Below are 16,746 nucleotides of genomic sequence, written 5' to 3'. Positions count from 1 at the left end.
CCTCGCCATCTCCAGATGGTCAGCTAATTCAGTGTTGTGTTCTATGGTTGACGATGTCTTCAAGTCTCCAGTGAGGTCCCTTTCGTCTATGTAATGCATGACAGGTTATGGACATGTGCAGTTAAGTGGCAGAAGGGGTGGAGTGGATATGACAGAGTTTGCCTCATGGGTCCAGCAGGCAGATTTCAATAACTACAGGCAAATGTGAGATGCATGAGGATGGCACTCTTCTCATACTGAGTAGCTTACAGAGTAATATGAGAAAAATGCTGAACTAATGAAGATATTCTAAACTAAGTGTTATAACATTAAAGTGTAACAGTTCCATGTATATACTGTATAATAAACCTCTTACACAGTCCTTTTGAAGCAGTGTTCTGCAATATAACAATGTGCAAATATTATACTTGCCTTTCATCTTTTGTCATTCACAACCGATACAGATACTGTACCTATCAACATTTTGTCTGGTGGCCCTGGACCTACCTTGCCAAACATGTCAGTCATCATACCTTCCTGTATGGTGTCCCATATCCCCCCCCCCCCCCCCCCCCCCCATCGATAGTACCATTCAAATCAATAATAACAAAAGACAATAAAAAGTAATAGAGGTGTCTTGTATAATTTTAATGCGGAGTACAAGGTATTTCCCAATTCAGACATCAGTATAAACCTGTCTTTCAGTCAGAGGACTCCATGACCAAAGCTTATCACTTGTCCTCCATCTGTAGAAAAACGAAGTAGAGTTGATGAGTGATAAATGGTGATGTTTTCTTGTCCGTATATTCAGTTTATTGTCTGTCTGTAAATTATGTTTATTGTGGCAGCACTATTTCACAGAGTCAAATTCCTGTACATGCAAATGTATTTGGCGAATAAAGGTGATTCTGATATTACTAAACACTTGTGATGTACTATCTTATTAGTAATCACCTTTTGTCCCTTCTGAGGTGTTTGCCAGTGTCAGTAGATCAGCTCCAGGCCCCTCTCGTCACAGATACCGGTCATGAAGGAGCATGACATACGGATCCGACCCAGCTCCTATCACAGAGACAGAGAGGAAGGGAGGGAGAGAGAGAGAGAAAGACTCACCATACAGTCATGGAAAACAACAGTAAATACATGGTTGAGCATAGCCAATCAGAGATTAGGATTCACAGCTAATTCAATGCCATTATTTTACTGACTGGTTGGCATTACTCACCCTGGCCCAGGAGTTGTCCATTGTGGCACCATGGATGGGGGGCACCTCCTTACAACATACATGACACAGCACTGATTACATTATCAATTGTGGTTATGTCCTCCATTACTCTGAAACGTGACTAGTGTCTGGCCACTGCTTCCTTATCTGTCATCATTATATTTGCCCTAGAAAATATGAAATATTGTTGTTGCTTAATGGCATCTTTTGGGGGGTTAGCTGAAGCCCTCACATGCTAGCTAGCTAATATGGTTGATTATTAAGCAGGGATCTTACAGTAGCTAGCCAGTTTGAGTTTAAACATTATTGAAAGCAATCTGGCAACATGCATCAAACATGCAGTCAGGTTTGCAAGTAACGTTAGCTAGCAGGGATGAAACCTTCAGGTGCAACGTTAACTATGCAAATCTTCCTTTCACATTACAGGTTAGAGAGAGGCTATGTATTTAGCTAGTTACATCACAGTATCATAGCCTAGCATCATATTGGCACAGCCTGTCAAATAATGACAGCTAGCTAGCTATAAACAAAATTTAGCAACTTACCAACAACACACCATTCTCAGGTTTGACGGTTGACAGCCTAAATAGAAGCTAGTCGGGGGTAATCCAAATCTTCGCAATCTGCCCAAGATTGTTGAACCACTTTTATGAAAGCCTATTTTCACTTGGGTAGCTATTTCTGAGCAAGGGCAAGCACTAACCACACGTCTTGTCTGGGGAAGACATTCCAGTGGGCGAGTTAATTTTTGAGTTTTAATTTTCTTTCTTGCTTGCCTTTTCCCAACAATACAGTATTCCATATCAGTAGTACTATTTAAAAAATCTACAAAAAAGTCAAGCAGAACAAAACACACGAGAAATAGAAAATATGAAGTACACAAGAAAGTATGTAAGCTATATAAAGGGTCAGTTCCAGGGTCCATATTTATATGAACTTGAAACTGTATGAATGGATCACTGCCATTTCTTACAAACACTTTTTACATTTTAATGTTTTACAAACCACTTGTTATATATTGTAAAGACACACATGTGTGTGTATATATATGTGTGCATATCATACTAAGCCTAATTTTATGTTGCTACTTTTAAATGCGAATTCAATCACCAATGGGGATGAAGAAAGGCCGTACATACTTATTGACTTGCTACAGAGTGTATTCAGCTTCTCTTTGTGGATCTGCATAAAGGTACACAATGCAATTGGCAGTTCTTTATCAATTCTTTTTGATACAAAGAAAAATTTATTTACCCACATATTCCATATTTACAATGTTCAGGGATACTGGAGTGGTAGGGTTAGCTATGTATGGGCGCAAAGTGACTAGGCATCAGAATATATAATAAACAGAGTAGCAGCAGTGTATATGATGATTGTATGTTAGTGTGTGCGTGTGTGTGTGTATGTAGAGTAAGGTGACCAGATTTCTAAAATGAAAACCGGGGACATTTCCAGTTCAGTGGTCAATATATAATTAAAATAGCCAATGTTATATTATCTATGAAATAAAAAAGGGGAACAATTCCGGTTTCATGTATTTAGTCTAACAGGCACACTGTGATACAGAGAAAACAACTATATTACAGAAATGCTACAGACAGAACTGTCCGAACTGAACAGCCATTCAGTGGTCCTGGTAGAATAAGAGCAGAAGAGAACATGAGCAAAATTGAAAAAACAGATAATAGTATATGTGAAATACTTAACATAATAAAGAAATAAGATGCTGATTAGATTGGTAACTACATAATATACTTACACCAACCTAATCTATACATTTCTCAGAAGAATGTATCAGGATTGCTCTGTTTTTGGCCATTTTCTCAATGAACTCCTTGTAGGGGAGCTTGAAGTTTGTCTTCACAATAAGCATGGCCTTGATGGTAGGAAAAGTGAACCTACTTCTTGCTGCTGTCCATAGATCATTAATTTGGGAGAACACTCTCTCGACTGGTGCATTACTTCCAGGTAAGCACATGACAACAGACGCTAATCTAGCCAGGTTAGTGTGTGTGATGTCATTCTCTTTGAAGTGGGTAACCACCGTGCTCCATCTCTGACTAAGCGGTGTCTCAGATGTTTTCCATTCTTCAAGCGAACTTTAGGAACTCTTGCAGGCCAGTAACCTCGTCACACAATGCATCCTCATTGATGGTCACATTGGGGCATTTTTCCTGCAGTGTGCCTGCTGCCTTCTGGATCTCTTCACGCATAGGTTGCCTTTTTAAAAGGAGACAATGTAATATTTTAGATTATCTGTGTGCTTTCCCCATGCTTGAAAGTAGTTCACAGCCATAGTGAAGAATGATTGTGATGTTTTGAGAAAGCTCTCTTTAGACATGGCTCCAATTTCCTCTGGCTCTCTCAGAAGTCCTCTGACCAAAACTGGATTGAAGTTGTCATCACGTCTTACAGTGAATTTTTCGTTTCTCAGAATTGCAGCAGACTCCACAGCACCGTGGTCCTGGCCTCCAAGCATCTTGATCGTGTCACTGAATACGGTCAAGTTTCCATGGACAAAGGCTAGCCAAAGTTCAGTCAGTGGATCTTTGAACATTGTTCACAGGACAACAGGGCTTTTGTCTTCAGAAATAAAAAAGGATTTCAACGGCACATACATTTTCAGCACTCTTTCTAGAGCAGGGAGTATGGACATCCAGCGAACATTGCTGTGTCCTAAAATGTTATGGTACTCCTGGCCAACAAACTCACAAAAGCCCTTCAGTCTTTCTACTCGGATGGTGAAAATATGAACATATCCAAATATCTTTGTGAGCAGGTACTCAACATCATATCCAAAGCTGTTTTGACCATGTTATGAATGATGTGGGCAGGACAACCTAAGCCAGTCACCTCCCGCTGCAAAGCATTTCTAACTTTGGTATGGACATTGACCCTCCCCAGCCTATTCAGTCCTCCAAAGTTGGTATTTGTTGTCGGCAGAGAATGTTTTCCAGGTTACATTTTTGGATGACCACCAGGACCTCAGCTGCAATTTCCTCTGCTGTTTCTCCATTCAATTCAACAAAATCAAGCAGTTTTGTTTCCACAGATGTGCTGCCATCACATATCTTACATATCTGACTACTATTGGCAGCAGCTTTACATGTCCATGATTGGATGCATCAATGTTCTAGGTCCTGTGTTACCAAAGTAGTTGCCCATGTTGCTAACGCGTCACATTTTGTCCTAGCACATGTAAACTTTGGCACACAAAGCTTCCGTGTCAGTTGTGCTGTGCAGTCCATAGATCTCTAACTATGATTGTGTCACATGGGCATACCAACACGGGCAATCAGAGAGGTTTTATGCTTTTTCGTCTGCTGATGTTCTACCACTGCCGTTCTTCTCCGGCTGCCAATTGAAAGAGAGGAATTACAAAGGGTGCAGTGAACAATTCTATCGTCTTGACCTGAGCGTATAAATGGAAATTCTCTCATCATGTTTTTCATAAAAAGTGCATTTCCGTTTCTTGGAAAGAGTCATTGTATCTCCTCTGTCTGTTCTTCTTCACTCTCCTTGTGTCACTCTTCTTACTCTCTTAACTTTTTCTTCTCCTCCAATCTTTCTCCTCCTCTTTTCTTCACTCGTCTTCCTTTCCTTCTCTTCACCTTTCCACCTCACTCTTCTACACTCCTTGCTTCACTCTTTTTACTCCCTTAATTTTTCCTTCTCCTTTCTCTCCAATCTGTATTAATAAACAGCATACTATTAGATAAAATACTTTGGTTAACAGATTCCCATTGCTTTCCTCATTTTTGTATTTTATCTCAAAAACATTGTTTGGAATAATAAATTGGCAGGCTCTGTAACCATATCTTTACCTTTCCTCCTCTGTCTCCTTCACTCTTCTTCCTATCCAGTCTTCCTCCTCTCCTTCCTCTCCACTACTAATGTTATCCATGAACATTTCTAAATATATTTTCACACAACTTATTATAATGCCAAACCATTAAAATTGTAATCTTCAAAAATATTCTCAGAATTAATTGTGCATTCATTTAATATAATCATACTTTCAAAATAGCCTGTCCACTGCATGTTTACATGTGAACGTTTTTTAACCTAGCTACCATAACAGTAGCTAGCTAACTTAGTCTACATAGCTAACGTTAGCTAGCATAACCTATTTAAAATCTTATAGAGCAAATCATCTATCTATATAATAAATTGTGACATAACATCACTAGCTAGTATCTCAAATGATTGTAACTTACCTGGCTTGAAAAGACGTTTCTGGTGATGTTGTGGATTCACTTGATACTTGCTAGCTTCTGGCCAAGTTTTAAACAGCAGTTTTCTCTAAAACTATCGCGAGCAAGTAGTTAGTAGAAGAAGAAGAGTGAATGAAGCTGCTACAGCGAGCAGCCCCCTCTGTTGGCCTAAACAAGCACAACGCGTTTGAGACATCAACCGGTAGGCTCTGCTGCCCAGTCTTTCTTGCCAAGTAAAATATTTTACTTTGTGGTCTGTTTTTAACGCACAGTTAAAAACGGGGACATTTCCGGGGACAGCTCCAGCCGGGGACAGGCCACTTAAAACGGGGACTGTCCCCGGGAAACGGGGACGTCTGGTCACCCTAGTGTAGAGTCAGTATGAATGTGCGTGTGTGTAATGTGTGTGTGAGCAATATTACGTGTGTGTGTGTTGGAGTGCCAATGTGAGTGTGTGTGAGTAAGTGTCTAGAGTGTGTGTGTGTGCATAAAGTCAGTGCAACAATTAAAATGAAATAGAAGGGTCAATGCAGATAGTCCATGAAGCCATTTTGTTAGCTATTTAGCAGTCATATGGCTTGGGGATAGAAGCTGTTCATGAGCCTGTTGGTGTCAAACGTGTTGCTCTCGTACCGCTTACTGTGCAGAAGCAGAGAGAATAGTCTTGGGTGGCTGGAGTCTAACAATTTTCCGGGCCTTTGTTTCACACCGCCTGATATAGAGGTCCTGGATGACAAAGAGATTGGCCCCAGTGATATACTGGGTCATCCGCACCACCCTCTGTAGAGTCATGCGATCGAGGGCTGTGCAGTTGCCATACCAAGCAGTGATGTAGCCAGTCAAGATGCTCTCAATGATAGCCATATGAAGAGCATGCATTTAGTTTTACCTGTATTTAAGAGCAGTTGGAGGCCACGGAAGGAGAGTTGTATGGCATTGAAGATCGTCTAGAGGGTTGTTAACACAGTGTCCAAAGAAGTATACAGAATGGTGTCGTCTGCATTGAGGTGGATCCGAGACTCACCAGCAGCAAGAGCGACATCATTGATGTATACGGAAAAGAGAGTCGGCCCAAGAATTGAACAATGTGGCACCCCCATAGAGAACAAGTCAAAATGAGGCTCAGTAGTGTGTGTGGCCTCCATGTGCCTGTATGACCTCCCTACAACGCCTGGGCATGCTCCTGATGAGGAGGCGGATGGTCTCCTGAGGGATCTCCTCCCAGACCTGGACTAAAGCATCCGCCAACTCCTGGACAGTCTGTGGTGCAACGTGGCATTGGTGGATGGAGCGAGACATGATGTCCCAGATGTGCTCAATTGGATTCAGGTCTGGGGAACGGGCGGGCCAGTCCATAGCATCAATGCCTTCCTCTTGCAGGAACTGCTGACACACTCCAGCCACATGAGGTCTAGCATTGTCTTGCATTAGGAGGAACCCAGGGCCAACCGCACCAGCATATGGTCTCACAAGGGGTCTGAGGATCTCCTCTCGGTACCTAATGGCAGTCAGGCTACCTCTGGCGAGCACATGGAGGGCTGTGCGGCCCCCCAAAGAAATGCCACCCCACACCATGACTGACCCACTGCCAAACCGGTCATGCTGGAGGATGTTGCAGGCAGCAGAACGTTCTCCACGGCGTCTCCAGACTCTGTCACGTCTGTCACATGTGCTCAGTGTGAACCTGCTTTCATCTGTGAAGAGCACAGGGCGCCAGTGGCGAATTTGCCAATTTTGGTGTTCTCTGGCAAATGCCAAACGTCCTGCACGGCGTTGGGCTGTAAGCACAACCCCCACCTGTGGACGTCGGGCCCTCATACCACCCTCATGGAGTCTGTTTCTGACCGTTTGAGCAGACACATGCACATTTGTGGCCTGCTGGAGGTCATTTTGCAGGGCTCTGGCAGTGCTCCTCCTTGCACAAAGGCCTAGGTAGCGGTCCTGCTGCTGGGTTGTTGCCCTCCTACGGCCTCCTCCACGTCTCCTGATGTACTGGCCTGTCTCCTGGTAGCGCCTCCATGCTCTGGACACTACGCTGACAGACACAGCAAACCTTCTTGCTACAGCTCGCATTGATGTGCCATCCTGGATGAGCTGCACGACCTGAGCCACTTGTGTGGGTTGTAGACTCCGTCTCATGCTACCACTAGAGTGAAAGCACCGCCAGCATTCAAAAGTTACCAAAACATCAGCCAGGAAGCATAGGAACTGAGAAGTGGTCTGTGGTCACCATCTGCAGAACCACTCCTTTATTGGGGTTGTCTTGCTAATTGCCTATAATTTCCACCTGTTGTCTATTCCATTTGCACAACAGCATGTGAAATTTATTGTCAATCAGTGTTGCTTCCTAAGTGGACAGTTTGATTTCACAGAAGTGTGATTGACTTGGAGTTACATTGTGTTGTTTAAGTGTTTCCTTTATTTTTTGAGCAGTGTATATACATGGGACAAGACAAGACGAGGACAAAGGACGTCTGACTGCTATGCCATCTTGGAAATAATGTTGTTGAATGCTGAGCTGTAGTCTTATCTAGGTGGGTGAGGGCAGTGTCGAGTGCAATTAAGATTGCGTCATATATGGATCTGTTGGGGCGGTATGCAAATCGAAGTGGATCTAGGGTGTCTGGGATGAAGGTGTTGATATGTGCCATAACCAGCCTTTCAAAGCACTTCATGCTTACAGATGTGAGTGCTACATGGCTTTAGCCAATGGGGCAGATAGCCTTAGAGTTCTTGGGAAAAGGAAAAGGAATGATGGTGATCAACTTGTGGGGATAAACAAACTGGGACAAGGAGAGGTTGGAAATGGCTGTGAATATGCCTGCCAGCTGTTCTGCCCATGCTCCGAGAACACGCCCTGGAATACCATCCGACCCCGCGGCCTTACGAGTGCTGACCTGATTAAAAACCTTGCGACGGCCTTGGAAAGTGTGGTTTTTGTTGAAGCGTGCAAAAAATGCATTGAGTTCGTCTGGTAGAGACATCATTGGACAGATAACGTCTGGGTCTTCCTTTGCAATCTGTAATGGACTGTAGCCCTTGCCACATGTGATGTGGGGCGGAGCCTGTGTAATAGGATTCCACCTTATTCCTATAATTGTCCTTTGGTTTTGATGGATCTCCAGAGGTCGTAATGGGACTACTCATACTAGTTTGTGTCCTCAACCGTAGCCTCGGGGTTTGCTGCGATAGCCTTGTGTGTGGTAGCCCTGTCCTTCGGCTTAGCACCAACCTCCATGTTAATCCAGGGCTTTCGATTGGGGAAGCAGTGAACCTTCACTGTGGGGACAACATCGTCAAAGTATTTCCTAATGAAGCCGTTGACTGAGGTGGTTAGCTTGTCGATGCTATCGGCGGAGTCACGGAACATATTCCAGTCAGTGCCTACAAAGCAGTCTTGTAGCATAGCCTCTGATTCGGAGGACCATTTCTGAACGGAGCGCCTCACGGGTACTTCCTGTTTGAGCTTCTGCTTGTATACAGGAAGCAGGAGTATAGAGTCATGATCTGATTTGCCGACGGGGGTATGTGGGAGAGTATGGAATGTTTGCTTGTGGGTAGAGTAATTGTGGGCTAGGACTTTATCGCCCCTAGTGGAGACATGTTGCCGGAAGTTGGCCATTACGTGTCTTAATGACAGAATTAAAATCCCAAATACGGAAAGCAGCCTCCAGGTGCATGGTCTCCAGCTTGTTTATAGCCTTGTATAGTTTGTGAAGTGCCAGCATGTTGTTTTCTTGTCCTGATGTGGAATATACATTACATGACCAAATTCATGTGGACAACTGCTCATCGAATATCTCATTCCAAAATCATGGGCACTAATATGGAGTTTGTCCCGTTTGCCGCTATAACAGCCTCCACTCTTCTGGGAAGGCTTTCCACTAGATGTTGGAAAATTGCTGCGGGGACTTGCTTCCTTTCAGCCATAAAAGCATTAGTGAGGTCGATTTGTGCACAGGGGCATTGTCATGCTGAAACAGGAAAGGGCCTTCCCCAAACTTTTGACACAAAGTTGGAAGCACAGAATAGTCTACAATGTCATTGTATGCTGTAGTGTTAAGATTTCCCTTCACTGGAACTAAGGGGCCTAGCCCGAACCATGAAAAAAAGCCCTAGACCATTAGTCTTCCTCTACCAAACTTTACAGTTGGCACTATGCATTTTTATCCTCTCTGCGCACAGATCCCTTTAGCGGGATCATTTCCCTAAACAACCGCTGAATTGCAGGAGGCCAAATTCAAAAATATTACAAAAAATATTTATAATCATGCAATCACAAGTGAAATATACCAAAACACAGCTTAGCTTGTTGTTAATCCACCTATCGTGTCAGATTTTAAAAATTTGCTTTACAGAGAAAGAAATCCAAGCTTTTGTGAGTGTATCAATCAATGCTACAACAGCTAGCCCCAAATTAGCATGGTCACGAAAGTCAGAATTAATCGCTTACCTTTGATAATCTTCGGATGTTTGCACCCACGAGACTCCCAGTTACACAATAAATGTTCTTTTTGTTCGATAAATATTACTTTTATAATAAAAAAATGCCATTTGGGTTGCGCGTTATGTTCAGAAAACTACAGCCTCGTTCCGGTGCTGAAAGGCAGAAGAAAATTCCCAGACGTATCAGATTCAAAAATATTACTAAAAATATTTATAATCATGCAATCACAATTGAAATATACCAAAACACAGCTTAGCTTGTTGTTAATCCACCTATCGTGTCAGATTTTGAAAATATGCTTTGCAACGTAAGCGATCTAAGCTTTTGTGAGTGTATCAATCAATGCTAGAACAGTTAGCCTTATATTAGCTTGGTTAGCTTGGTCATGAAAGTCAGAAAAGCAATAAAATGAATCGCTTACCTTTGATAATCTTTGGATGTTTGCACTCACGAGACTCCCAGTTACACAACAAATGCTCTTTTTCTTCGATAAATATTACTTTTATAACAAAAAAACGCCATTTGGGTTGTGCGTTATGTTCAGAAAACCAAAGCCTCGTTCCGTTCGACGAACATGCCAAAAAGTATCCATAATGGTTGTAGAAACATGTCAAATGTTTTTTATAATTAATCCTCAGGTTGTTTTTAACAAACATAATCGATAATATTTCAACCGGACCGTAACCTATTCAATAAGAGAGAAAAAGAAAAATGGAGAGCTCCCCTCTCGCGCGCAGGAACTATTCAGAGGACACCTACTTTTGACTACTTTTGAAAAATCTTGCTCATTTTTCAAAGTAAAAGCCTGAAACTATGTCTAAAGCCTGGTCACAGCCTGAGGAAGCCATTGGAAAATGAATCTGGTTGATACCCCTTTAAATGTTTTCCTGGCACTAGCCAAACCCAGATTTGTCCATCGGACTGCCAGATAGCGAAGCTTGATTCACTGTGAATGGTGATCTAATGCTTGTGTGCAGCTGCTTGGCCGTGTAAATCCATTTCATGAAGCTCCCGACAGTACTTGTGCTGACGTTGCTTCCAGAAGCTGAGCCGTTGTTGCTCCTAGATGTTTCCACTTCACAATAAGAGCACTTACAGTTTGCAGCTCTTGCAGGGCAGAAATTTAACTAACTGACTTGTTGGAAAGGTGGCACCCTATGACAGTGCCACGTTGAAAGTCACTGAGCTCTTAAGTAAGGTCATTCTCGAGGTCATCCAAGAGGTGGCCGGTTTTTCCTTCGCCCTAATCTCACCAGGGCTCCCCCTCTCCTCCCTGCTTTTGATAGGGTTAAAACATTAAGTTTAGGCATTCATTACAAATGGTTAAGGTAAGGGTTAAGTTTTGGAATATAAAAAAATTATAAAAAATTGTGTCTACCAATTGGGACTGAACACACACCCTTCGGATCTGGCGTCATGGGATTACACCAATCCACCACCATTTAGCAAAACCCAAGCCCCTAGGTGCGGGTTTTGAAGACATTTCCCGACGTCCTCAGGACATGGACAGACGTCCAATTTCAAAGTCAGTCTTGAGCAATCTGGCTGGCCTATCATGCACTATATAGAACCTAGGGTGCCATTTGGGATTCCGATAAATAGTAATAGTAGGATAGAACCGCTACAGGAGAAGGGTTCATACACCAGTGATCATTGGCAGAGTCTTATACCGAGACTATTAATTGGCATATTGAAACATATCGGAACGTTTTCCCAATGTTTAAACAGCAAATAAAACAAATGGAATCTGATCTTTTGAGTTTTGATTTATACCATATATGTACATGGTTCTCAATTCTGATACAACTCCGATTCTCCATTATGCAATCTTTTTTGTTGTTGCATGTAACCTGCCGTTAACACAACAACCACCACAAAATTTAAAGGAACAGTGATAGGATGTCTGCATGCTATTTCAGAGGCTACATCAGTGTGAATGGACAAATATGATATGGGTTACATGTAAAACTGAGCGTGGACAGTCAGACAAAAAGATTGGATATGAGAAAAAAATCTGAATTGGCTTCATAGGATGACTGTGTAAACATGGCACATAGTGTTTTGATTTGAAATGCTGTGGCTTGTGGTTGAGGAGAAGTCCAAATTTAAAGACAGGAGGTGGCAGAGGTGCGCTAATAATAGTAGGACTGTACTATTCGACTCTAATCTACTGATGAGTAGTGAGCTTTCAGGCACTAGCAGCTGCAGGGGGATTCACCCAAGTGGGTGCTACTTGTTGGCAGTGAAGGAGTTCTACCTACAAAGTCAAGTGGCTGTGCTACGGGATGGATGTGGATGGCTGTGAGGAAATCGTTGACGGCAAGGTGCGCTCCTGAATCGCTCCGGACCTGTCTTCTGACCAACTATTCCCCCCTGGCTGTGACCGCAATGATGCTCCATCCCTGTGACCGTGATTCTGCCTCCCACCACTCGATGCTACCAAAAGAAGCTGCTTCAGCTCCCATGCCGACTTCCTGACATTGCTTCAGTAACCTTAACCATTCTGGCTTCCTGATTTTGTTTAATTGTATGTTCTTTACTTTTGTGTGTATTGTATTAATATTTTGTATGCTCATGGATTTCAGTTTGTATTGTCTGCTTCAGTATATAAAAACTTGAGTGTAATAAAACTTGAAATAGTGTAAATATCTCTGATTATGGCTATAATAGTCACATTAAATGGCAATCCATCGATATACAATTCTCTAGAATGTGGCGCATTGTCAGGTGTGTGTGTGTGTGTGTGTGTGTGTGTGTGTGTGTGTGTGTGTGTGTGTGTGTGTGTGTGTGTGTGTGTGTGTGTGTGTGTGTGTGTGTGTGTGTGTGTGTGTGTGTGTGTGTGTGTGTGTGTGTGTGTGTCAGGCTGTGGGCGTTTCCACGTTAGATAAGCATCAGATTTCCTCTTCACGGACACTCTCCTGCCACCACACACACACACGTAACTGTGGGTTATCTGCCTGTGACTGCCTAAGCAAATCATGGTTTAGCTCAGCGATACAGCAGCAGTATCCCACAGGACTCTCACAAAGCCTCTACACACTCTACCTCACTGTGACTGTACATTACTGTGGTGGGGGAAATCAAAAACATTTCATTAAATGTTTAATTTATTACATTTATTTGACAGGGACAATGCACATCAATTAGCATTTCTGTAAATGTGGCAGATTTTCCAGCTTAGTTTTTTTTGCTATTTGTCAACTGTAGTCCCTGGGCAGGTATATAAAAGCACTTAAAATGGAATCATAAAAATGGTACATTTGTTTAAACATTGTGCATACATGGTTGATTGTCCTTCAGCCACACTCTCAACCATTGGCAAAGGATTGATAGGTTGCACAGCTCCATAATATCAATGGTCGATGTGTTCCAGACGTGAGGCTCTGCTTTTTCTTTACACGCTAACCTAACATGGCTGATAGAAATCAGCCTATTGTAACGCTTGTCGTGGTTGGAAGAAGAGGAGGACCAATGCACAGTGTGGTAAGTGTCCATATTGTATTAATACGACTAATGAACACCGAACAAAAACAATACAACGACAAACGAACACTCCTGTACGGTGAACCAAAACACAGAACAAAAAAATAATCACCCACAACACACAATGACAAACAGGCTACCTAAATATGGCTCCCAATCAGAGACAACGACTGACACCTGCCTCTGATTGAGAACCATACTAGGCCAAACACATAGAAATAGAACAATAGAACAAAACATAGAAAAAACAACATAGAATGCCCACCCCAACTCACGCCCTGACCAAACCAAAATAAAGACATAACAAAGGAACTAAGGTCAGAACGTGACACCTATCAATTCCCGAGATTAGGCTGGCAATACTATAGTGCCTATAAGAACATCCAATAGTCAAACATATATGAAATACAAATGGTATAGAGAAAAACAGTCCTATAATTCCTATAATAACTACAACCTAAAACTTCTTACCTGGGAATATTGAAGACTCATGTTATAAAAGGAACCACCAGCTTTCATATGTTCTCATGTTCTGAGCAAGGAACTTAAACGTTAGCTTTTTTACATGGCAAATATTGGACTTTTACTTTCTTCTCCAACACTTTGTTTTTGCATTATTTTAACCAAATTATTTATTTGAGACTAAATTGATTTTATTGATGTATTATATTAAGTTAAAATAAAAGTGTTAATTTAGTATTGTTGTAACTGTCATTATTACAAATATATATATAAAAATCGGCCGATTAATCGGTATCGGCTTTTTTTGGTCTTCCAATAATCGGTATTGGTATCGGCGTTGAAAAATCATAATCGGTCGACCTAATTTAAAACTAGGGTTAGGTTGGACCCTTTAAGATTCATGATTACCAAACACTAAACTAAGTAAAACGCTCAGTGGGAACTCAACATCCAGTTTCTCAAATCAAATCACTGCAAAATGTTGGACGCACACACACGCACACAACACACGCACACTGTAGTTTTAATTTCCTTCTACCAACTGTCTGACATCGATCTCATCCATCCAGGTCTCACTGACTGTTTACTCCAGGAACAATTAGGACTGTTCATCTAATTATCACTAGCCAACACATTGTCACAGTGTGTGTGTGTGTGTGTGTGTGTGTGTGTGTGTGTGTGTGTGTGTGTGTGTGTGTGTGTGTGTGTGTGTGTGTGTGTGTGTGTGTGTGTGTTGCATTATTAACGCTGCATTTATCACCCCCAAATGAACCGCTAAAGACCTTTCCCTCAGCTTAGCGAGAAGTTAACTCTAAACAAACGTGTATGTTCCTCTTTGCATCACTCATTGACTGGCGCTGACTGGAGACGGATCACAGTGTGTATGTGTTTGCAACTTGTCAGAGCAGAAATGTCAATAAAGCGAATGCATATGCCGTCACCAAGGAGACGAGAGGTGGTGGTCTAAAATCAAGGCTTAGAGAGACAGCTCGACAATGACAGAGGGGGAGGAGAGAAAGATTAATAATGAAAGAGGGAGAGAAAGAGAGATGGAGTTGGAGAAGAGAGAGGACAGAGCTAAAGATGAAGAGAGGGCAGAGAAGGAAAGAGACATACAACAATACAGAAAGAGAGAAGAGATAGAGACAGAGAAAAAGGAACAGACAGAGGTAGTGTGTTTTGAGTGCCAGTGTGCTTGCAAGCACCTCTCCTTTGAGCCTCTCTATCTCTGTATCCTGATCCTCCAATTGAGTGCGTAGTTGGTTGGCTGCCACCTTCTCTGTCTCCACAATCTGGACCAGGTGGATGTACTTTTGCATCAAGACCTCACGCTCAATGATAATGTCAGAGTAGCTGAGGAGACAGACACACAGGGATGATGTCACTGAGGGACCCTGGAGGACAGAAATACTCAATCCCGAATAGACCCTGCCCCCAAAGCACTAGGTCCTTGTGTATATCTGACAGGACTGGAAAGGTATAATAAACAATATTTTTGTGGCTCTATACACAGAGGCAATGAGGGAGAGAGAAGAGAGAAGAGAGGGAGAGCAATGAGACAAACAGTGGAAGGAGGCCTGATAGAGAGAGGATGAGAGGGAGGAGTAAGAAAAAGGTTGAGTGGGAGTGAAGGCACCTGGGTTCTGAGAGATAAGCAGGAGGGGGAAGCAGGAGGGGAGTTAAGAATGAGAGATGTAGAACAGGCAGGTCCCATGGCTATGTACAGGTATACCCACTGGGCTCTGGCTTGGTTGTTATGCAGACACAGCAACACACAACCATCCCTTCCCCTTCTCTCAGGAGGGTCTCTGTCTCTCTCGAACACACACAGTACCTGGCCTGTTGGATGGCCTCCACCCATTCATCACATTCATTCTCCTCCTCAGTCCGTAGCTCCAGAGGCTTCTGTCCATCATGGCCAAACACGATCAGGAAGTAGTGCTGCAAGAAGAGAGAGAGTGAGTGAGAGAGAAAGAGTGGGAAAGAGAGAGGGGTACTGTAGGTGCCAACACACCACAACATTACTGAACAGGCTAAACATATAGAAGGAGAGGAAACAAGTCAATGACATACATATGCGCAGACGCGCTGGCACAAGCACCCACACACACACGCGCGCGCACACACACCAGACAGGCTTGGGCTCAGCAACAGTAGAGCCAGGGGTCAAAAGAGTAACCATCAGCTTTGGCCTCACACGTCAAATACACACACACTTGCGCACGCTCGCGCATATGGTTTGTCTGTACACAAACAAACACCCAGAAAGATTGTGTGTGTATGTTTAGACTGCAAGCGTGTCCTCCTGACACAAACAGGCTGTAACAGGGACACACACTGCAGGCATGAAAACTGAGCCAAAGGACATGGTGATGTGGAGACTGCATCCCAAACAGCACCCTATTCCCTTTATAGTGCACTATTTTTGACCAGTGCCCTATCCATGGAGAGAGTCTGCTGGCTGAGAAAACGATATATTACACTTAAATAGCCTATGATCATCAACATCAGCCAGCCTGCTCTTTTCTTTCACACTTTCTCTCACTCCCACTTCCCTCTCTCTCCCATTATCCTTGCTGAATTTCCCTGCCTTCTTAGCCTGGACGCGAACCAGGCTTCCCTAAAACGGGAAGCCTGGGGAAGTTCCATGGCAGAAATCAGCTAAAGAGGGGACGGAACCCAGTGTAAATCAGTGACGCCTTGCAACATGTCAAACCAATCAAATGCCTTGCTTCGGCAGAGCTCCAAAGGTGCTCACCAGATTAGTGCTGTCAGAGCAACAGTGCGTGGGGACAAAAAATATCATCAAAACAAGCACTGATGACAAAATATTTTTTAATGTTTGCGGCACACTGGTTTTCACAGCATTTCTCGGTTATTTCGAGATGAGCTAAAACTGCAGCAATATAGAAGAAATGGTCTACAATGTTGGA

General features: G+C 42.9%; 1 protein-coding gene across 2 annotated transcripts in view; it reads right to left on the bottom strand.

Moving 5' to 3' along the window:
- rasgrf2b (Ras protein-specific guanine nucleotide-releasing factor 2b) overlaps positions 1–16,746 on the bottom strand; it is a 234,569-nt gene that overhangs the window by 166,508 nt on the left and 51,315 nt on the right. For both annotated transcript variants that reach the window (XM_055920447.1, XM_055920448.1), the window contains exons 2-3: positions 15,648–15,754; positions 15,019–15,166 (exon numbers count right to left, since the gene is read on the bottom strand). In XM_055920447.1, coding sequence (XP_055776422.1) covers positions 15,019–15,166; positions 15,648–15,754 — 255 coding nt within the window. The remainder of the gene's footprint in view (positions 1–15,018; positions 15,167–15,647; positions 15,755–16,746) is intronic.

This window comes from Salvelinus fontinalis, chromosome 4, assembly GCF_029448725.1.
Source record: "Salvelinus fontinalis isolate EN_2023a chromosome 4, ASM2944872v1, whole genome shotgun sequence".
NCBI lineage: Eukaryota > Metazoa > Chordata > Actinopteri > Salmoniformes > Salmonidae > Salvelinus > Salvelinus fontinalis.
This window is presented reverse-complemented; position numbering and strand designations above follow the sequence as displayed.